General features: G+C 33.8%; 1 protein-coding gene across 2 annotated transcripts; it reads left to right on the top strand.

Annotated features, from left to right (window-relative positions):
* Positions 1 to 285: 285 nt before the first annotated feature.
* Positions 286 to 8,095, top strand: LOC128232034 (structure-specific endonuclease subunit slx1-like). Of its 2 annotated transcripts, none has more exons than XM_052945375.1 (8): positions 286 to 329; positions 2,641 to 2,816; positions 3,159 to 3,210; positions 3,418 to 3,512; positions 4,903 to 5,063; positions 5,283 to 5,395; positions 5,582 to 5,815; positions 6,136 to 8,095. In XM_052945375.1, the coding sequence occupies exons 2-8, from the start codon at positions 2,644 to 2,646 to the stop codon at positions 6,205 to 6,207; spliced, it is 900 nt and encodes a 299-aa protein (XP_052801335.1). In that variant the 5' UTR covers positions 286 to 329; positions 2,641 to 2,643; the 3' UTR covers positions 6,208 to 8,095. The 2 variants fall into 2 exon arrangements, with proteins under 2 accessions (XP_052801335.1, XP_052801334.1); XM_052945374.1 differs by having other exon boundaries at positions 5,579 to 5,815.
* Positions 8,096 to 8,371: the final 276 nt, after the last annotated feature.

Below are 8,371 nucleotides of genomic sequence, written 5' to 3'. Positions count from 1 at the left end.
AAAACCTGTGTTTTCAAAATCGGATAACGTTAAACAGTCGAGCAGATACAGATAACGATATTTCTTATAAATACATACTGTAAATGTGACATACAGTGTAACAGCTATATAATTTTGGGAGAAATTTGAAAAATAAAAAAGGTATTTTTCAATTATGTTTCTTCTTACATTAATTAACATTTCTTACACATTGACCAGCCTGGTTTTGAAATCATTGACAGTTACTTCCCTTGTTTATAGAACTGTATTAAATCATTGACAGTTACTTCCCTTGTTTATAAAACTGCACTTGTTCACAAAGATTTAAAAATATATATATTTGATGTTTGGTTTGTTTTCAAAAACTTATATATCTTTTTTTTTACATGGGTCAACAATGAACATTATTTTTCGCTTTAGTGGCTCGATTCTAGTTATTCTAAAATGCCGTCCAGTATTCTTATATATATATACATATTGTGTTAGGGATAAATTCAAGGTTTCTCACACCTGGTACCATACTGGCTGTAGATCCAACATTATTTTTAAAAATTCAGTGAAAGATTGATCTGGTATTCTAATCGTAATAATAGATTAATTATAATACTAATAATTGTACTTTATTTAACGAGTATAATATATTACTCATTGATAGATCAAACTCAAACAGAACACAAATCACAAACACATGTTAAAACATGCATTTACTTTAAAAGGTGATCGATAATTTTGTGATTAAAATCAATAATGACGCTTGCCTTAGCAACACAAGAGTAGTTTCGTCTAGTTCTGTTGAGTATTTTTCTAATAAATGCCATTCATTGTTTTAAACAGCGAAAAATTCAAAATGTGTCATATCTCTGCTAGAAATCATGTTTTACATATATGAAGTGTGTGTTGCATTATTGTTAATAATAATTTTAGGCACATGTATTTTTTCGCAAATTGACTTTGGCAGGAGTTAAGTACCAATTAAGTTTTTAATGTTAGTTTGTTTTCATTTCAGTTTAAATTAAGCACACACATCTTGTTCAGAAAAGTGAATCACTGGCCCAAAAAATGACTACAATAACAGTTCATTCTTTTGTCAAAATTTAGCAAAACTTGTTTAAAATGATGTATTATTTTAGAAAAAAACATCATTTATGAAGTATTTGGCAGTTGTGTCCTCTATAGCATACATCAAAGCGTGATTTACTTTCTGATTTACTGATTTACAGTGTTTGACATATTATGATTGAGAACCAGTACTTGAACAAATACATCTCATATAATTGTAAAAAAACTCCTTTTAAGTATTTGGATTTGGGTCCTCATTCAGTATTTCATATAAAACACTTAAATATATTTTTTTATAAAGTGGTCTTCTATGCAATCATATCACTAAGCAACAAAATATGTGCAAATATTTTCCAAACAAAACATACAGCATGCTATACTGTATGGTTATAATAAAACTGATAATAATAATAATTTTAATAATATATGTGTATATACAAATACATAATGATATTTTTACAATGTGGTCATCTATGCACTCTGATAAAAGTAATGGTATGATACTAATCATTAAAACATAATCGTCAAACACACTTAAAATCTATAAATTCATAGTGTCTAACATTATAATAAAAGCATTGATCTAACATTAGAATCTAAGCATTGATGTAGAAGAAACAGAACACCTCAGCCAGCATTGTATGAGCATAAGATACTTCTGCTTAAATCCTGCCAAAGAATTGATATTTCTTTCATAAATAGGGTATTACTCCACTTTCCATTGCAACATATGGGACAGCTTTAGTTACATATTAAGTATACTTTTCACATAAGAAATATCCTTATTGGTGGTGAAACTCAATGTGTCTGAATTGTTTTGTTTTTTGCAAACAATAAAAAATTGCATATAAAGAGTGAGCGTCAAAAAGCTGTTTTGAACATGAAGTTTTAATGTCATAATCATTTTGGGACTAAATACTGACAATAACAACAATTTCGGACACAAATCTGGATAGAATAGCTGGCATTATAAAAGGGAAGAGATGTTCAGTTTATAGGTTTGTTCTTGGCACAATTTCGTAGTGATTTAGGAAATACGGTAAAGATCAGTGACTGAGCTTATCCAAAATACACAATATGTTCCAATTGATTTCTAGCTGTAAATGAAAACAGAGATTCAAGTACTGCTATGGTATTTAGAACCTGTCCATAGGTACTTGGCCTTTCTATGACATCTGTTTGTGACCAGATTTTTATCAGAATGTTGTTTTTTCTTGTCAGTATTTGGTCCCAAAATGACTTTCAAACATCATTTCAGACCAAACAATGAGTCATATTCCTGTGGTAGAACTAGGACCCTCACTGTACTTGAGGGAAAAGGGGTTGCAGCTGTTAGAAGCAGGAATTTCAAGCCAATGGGAAGCTTATCGAAAGAAAAGAAACTGCACTATCAAAATCAACTCTTTTTTGTTCCAAAGGATTCTTGCAGTGTCTGTTGTGAGATCTCAAAATACAGTCCCCCCTCCCCCAATTTCATTGAAAAAATAGAATAGTTAGGAAGAAATTAAAAATATATTTTGGTTCTACTTTGTGTGAAACATATTATTTTATATCTCATTATCAATACTGGTATTGAAAACCTAGTGTATAATGTACTTGCAGAGAATGGTCCATGAGATAGAGAACTTCTATGGTGTGTATCTGCTGTATTGCCTCAATGAGCGATACAAGGGTAGGACTTACATCGGTTTCACGGTTGACCCAAATAGACGTATCAAGCAACACAACACAGGGGCACATGCAGGAGGTGCATACAAAACCAGTGGCAAAGGGCCATGGTGAGAACATATGTCATACAAAAACCATACCCATTATTACTTATGAAATTGGTTTATAATGAAAAGTAATACAATTAGTACATACTGGTAGTTACTTGTTTCCTTATAATTTTAAGAAAATGTTAAATGAATATATAATGTATTGACTGTGCTCATGTATGTTCGCTTTTATTAAATCAATTACACAGCTCTGCAAAGTAACTATTGTTGCAGGTATTGTACTAGATTGAACAACAATGAAAACAATTTACATTTTTAATTTATTTTAACATCACTTTCATTTGCCACTGTTAGCAAAATAAAACTTGTACATGTATTTTAACTCAACCTTTTTTCTTCTAGGGAAATGGTGCTGATTGTTCATGGGTTTCCGAATGAGATATCTGCATTAAGGGTAAAATAAATATCCAGTAACTACAATGTAATTTGTGATCACTGTAAATGAATGGAAACAAGTTCACAGACTGTTTTATAATAAACACTTGATTTCAAGTTTTCAACCAACTTTGTCAGCACACAGTAGAATTACACTTTTTTCAGAGACTCAGAATTATTAAACGTTGAATTTAATTTTAGAAATAAATCCCATCTTTCTCCTCAGTTCGAGTGGGCCTGGCAGCACCCAGAAAAATCCCGGAGGTTGAAACATTTGACTAAGAAAAGAAAAAGCGAGAAACAGTTTGACTACAGATTCAGGTATCATATATGCAAAGTTATAGATAAAACACACACACACAATATCTGTGTTTGCATTACAGCTCCATAAACCAATGCCATATTGTGTGATGTGCTATGTTGTTAAAGGATTGTTGTACGGCATACAGGTATACATGTAGTAACAAAGGAATGTGCACAATTACTGTATAGCAACAAAACAAAAATATCAACTTAAAGATAAGTTGCAGTGAAGTGCCAAACTTTTTCATTTAAAACCCTTTTGGTAAATGTTTCTGTAATGAAGTGTAAGTAGACTGTATAGAAAGAGAAACATTTTCATTTGATTCCATTATAAATACATACATGTATGTACATGCCATGCTGCAGAGACTCAATTTTTTTAGCTTGACAATTCAAAGAATAAGGAGAGCTATACTACTCACCCAAGCGTCAGCGTCACACCTTGGTTAAGGTTTTGCATGTAAGCACCTTTAAGTTATTATCTCAGTAAATACATTATTGAAACTTTAGATATGTATTCCCCACTATCTAACCTACTATATAAATGAATTTTTTGAATATAATGCTAATTATGGGTCTTTATTATTTGACTTATAAATTCTGGTTAAGGTTTTGCGTGTAAGCACACATAGGTTAATATCTCAGCAACTACTTGATGTATTGCATTAAGACTTTATACAATGGTTCTCAACCATCCAACCTACTTAATTAACCAAGTTAGATAACTCTAATTTGCATTTAATGCAAATTAATTGCCCTTTATTATTTGACATAGAAATTCTGGTTACGGTTTTGCATGTGACCTTTTTCAAGTCAATACCTAAGGGAATACATCATGTATTGCATTGAAACTTTATACACAGGCTTACAACCAATCAACCTTCTTAATTAATCAAGTAAGATAACACTATATTGCATATTTTATAATTTATGCCCCTTTATTATGTGACTTAGAAATTCTGGTTAAGGTTTTGCATGTTAGCACACATAGGTTAATATAATATCTCAGCAACTACTTGATGTATTGCATTGAGTCTTGATACAATGGTACTCAACCACCAAACATAGTTAAATAACCAAGTTAGATAACTGTATTTTGCAAATAATGGCCCTTCATTATTGGACTTAGAAATTCTTGTTAAAATTTTGCATGTAACTACATTTATGTTAATATCTCAGCAAATACATCATGTATTGCATTGAAATCTAAATTTACAGTGATCCATGCATGTTTCGCCAAATCTTTTCAATCCTCACACTGAAAAGCAGCGGAATAGTCGAGCGCGCTGTCTCTGTGACGGCTCTTGTTTTATTAATCTTTTAATTTAAAAAGATTGTATCATTGTTTATATTGTTTTATTAACTTGTGCAACAATGTCATAATCAGTGAAATTTTATTACCACACAGAATTGTGTCTGAGATGTTGCGGACAGCCCCCTGGAAGAGACTAGCCCTGACAATTCGTTGGCTGAAACAAGAGTTTTCCAGGGATTTCGACCCCAGCCTCACCCCTCCCTTACACATGGCTTTGGCATATGGACCTGTCAGAAGTACCAAAGTGAAACCAGGTTAGGATTTTCAACTTCTGTTTATCAGTGGCACACTTGTGCCATTATTATGAACACTATTGCCTCTGTTTATTCTCAACTCTATAGATATTTGGAAATGAAAACAGCCATATTCTTGCTTAAATGTTCAACCTTAATTTCTTAATGAGGCCATGTTCTAATGTATACAAATATGCAAGGTTTATGATGGATAATCTAATGCTGTGATATGTTTGAAAGGCTCAACAAAGGGAGGTAAATCTCCAAGCAAATCTGACAAAGGGAACAGCGATGAGATTGCTGTACCTTTAAGACGACATTCACGATGTGCTGTGTGCAAAGACATTTTACAGGTACAGGTTTGTCATGAAGTATTCACAAATGAATAAATTGTAAAGTGGAAAACAGTTTTAATGTGAAATGTTTGTATCATTTTAATGCAAATTTCACTCACTATTCTGGTCTGTGTTCTTAAAAAAATGCAAGGCATATTTTGCTTGTATTTCAAAGTTTGCATCATATGTCTTTGACTGTAGCAGGACCCAGATGAGGTAACAGTGAGCTGTTACCACCCCAGGTGCATGATGGTGTCCCACATTGTGTGTCTGGCAAATCGTTTTCTGTCCCGGGAGCGAAGAGTGGTCACCCAAGGAGAGCCAGAGGAGGTCACTCATATGGTTCCAGTGGAGGGAGCGTGTCCTCGATGCTCCCAGCCCCTCTTGTGGGGTGATGTGATCAGGCACAAACATGGCTGCTACCAGAACCTCACACAGGTAACTTAAAGGTTTATTCTTTAAAAGTATACAAGTATATAATGGTAATAGCTAAAAATATGTCAAATCTCAAGTGCCAGTTTGTTAAATTAACAGAATATATAAGGTATGTTTTTAGCACTTTATATAATTGTATTAAATTTGTCTTAATTTGTCGAAAGATTAGCAGAAGACTTGCTCAAATGATTAAGTCATTTGGACTAGATGTACCATCATACTTCACATCTTGAAGGCATGTTACTGTTGTTGCAGGCATTTGCTATTGATTACCTGAACTACATGTGGTAGTTGATAGACAATAAATTATCAGTTGTTTTCAGAAAGCTGATGAAGTTGATGGGGAGGAGATAGACCACTGGTCCAACGATCTGCTGTCCCAAAAGCCACCTTGATCTTGCCTACATGGAAATAGTCACCTTGACCTTGCCGGTTTTGGAACAGCATCCTTGACCTTGCCTATATGGGAACAGCCACATTGACCTTGCCTGTATGGGAACAGCCACATTGACCTTGCCTTTATGGGAACAGCCACCTTGACCTTGCCTGTATGGGAACAGCCACATTGACCTTGCCTGTATGGGAACAGCCACATTGACCTTGCCTGTATGGGAACAGCCACATTGACCTTGCCTTTATGGGAACAGCCACCTTGACCTTGCCTTTACGGGAACAGCCACCTTGACCTTGCCTTTATGGGAACAGCCACCTTGACTTTGCCTTTATGGGAAAAGCTCCATTGACCTTGCCTGTTTTGGAACAGGCACATTGACCTTGCCTTTATGGGAACAGCCATGTTGACCTTGCTTTTATGGGAACAGCCACCTTGACAGTACCTGTATGGAGCGGAGATGGAGTCTTTCTCATGATTGATATAAAGGCCATATAGAGGTGGTGTTGTACATCTTGAATTAACTCCTGCTAGTTTCTGAAATACTGTGACTGTTTCTTAAGAGAGTGAGTGTAATGGAAAGGAAGCATTACAAAATATGGATGTTCATCACAAAAGATAATCTTTAATACGAAATTCCAATATGAACTGTAATTAAACACATACATGACTGAGAGTAGATCTACAACAATATTTTGAATATATTTTATGTTCTTGAGTAAGGACAGATTATGAATAAAATTGATTGTGTATGTATACGTGTGTTTTAAAAACAAGTTGTAAAACATTTTTTTCTTTTCCGTTCTAAAGTCTTTTATATTGCCTCTTCAGAAAATAACTTATCACTTCTGTATGTAAATATGAACAGGCTCAAGTTAACTCTTGATTGTAAATATATTGCTCTATATTTGTCAAATTCATCTTCATAAACGGGTTGATTTACGCGTAACTTTGTAAAATAAACACTTGACTTAGCATTTTATATCTAACAGAAGCTCAGAAATGCAGTTGCATATATTTTGTTCCATGATATTCGCAGTGTGATGGAGTACATGTATTGTCACCACTTTCTATAGACATAAACTGGCTGCACAATCCACACATTACCGGTACTTTCTTTTGTAGCTTATTAATTATAAATGCAAGGGTTTTTTTATTGATTTTGTTGGATTGGTGTACCGTATGCACTGCTCATTTTAAATATGATTAATAGATTCTCTAATGCATCATATTTTTTATGATCCACCTGTATGTACACCTTATTAGCATGTTGCTATGACTGCTTCTTGTCTTATTGTTACCATGAATTATAATTTGTGGGTGTCAAAATAATCCTACAGTAGCCAACATACGTGTCCTGTGCTAAGGACTTGAGTAAACAGTCATTAAATGGCTGTCTTGTAACTCGATACAGTGTAAGCACGGCATGGTTTATTTGCATATCAGCTACCACTTTGTTCTTATAACATGTCAATGTGTGATAGGGTTAAACTTTTCGAGTTTGTTCAAATTTACCATTAAAGAAGGATCAAACACTTATAACTAACCATTATACTGAAAAATAAATAAAATTGATACATGACGAGTAAAAATGAAAAATATTTATATTGATTGCTTAAAGAAGATATTAATTTATTGGTGACATTATAATACTATGAATGTATTTAACTCCTTATTCTCTGCATACATTCTTATCAACTGTACCCGATCACCTGCTATTGACATGTGCTCTATATAGATCTGTTTATATTCATGTTGTTGCATTTTAATGCAAGCTGTATGTTTTAAATAAATGTGTTTTGCATTGAGTCTAGTTACACACTTAGAGATTTTAGCTGGGTTTTAAAAAGGGCAGAGTGATGCAGAAAAGGAGGACAGGATGATAAAAGTGATATGGGCACATTGTATTGGCCTGTGAAGAATCGAACATTGTAAATTTGATAAAAAAAATAGAAATGTGTTTAATTGAAGTTTTTGTGTCGCCTGAAAAGACGACATATAGGGGTTACTTTTGTCGGCGGCAGCGGCGTTGGCGGCGGCGTCCGCGTCCCATTTTCGCTTGTCCGGGGTATATCTCCTTAACTATTAGTGGTATCAACTTGAAATTTCATATGTAGATAGATCTAATTGAGGGCAAGTGCAGTGCACAAGAACTGTTACTCTTGCTC

The sequence above is a fragment of the Mya arenaria genome, chromosome 4 (assembly GCF_026914265.1).
Source record: "Mya arenaria isolate MELC-2E11 chromosome 4, ASM2691426v1".
NCBI classification, from domain to species: Eukaryota; Metazoa; Mollusca; class Bivalvia; order Myida; family Myidae; genus Mya; species Mya arenaria.
This window is presented reverse-complemented; position numbering and strand designations above follow the sequence as displayed.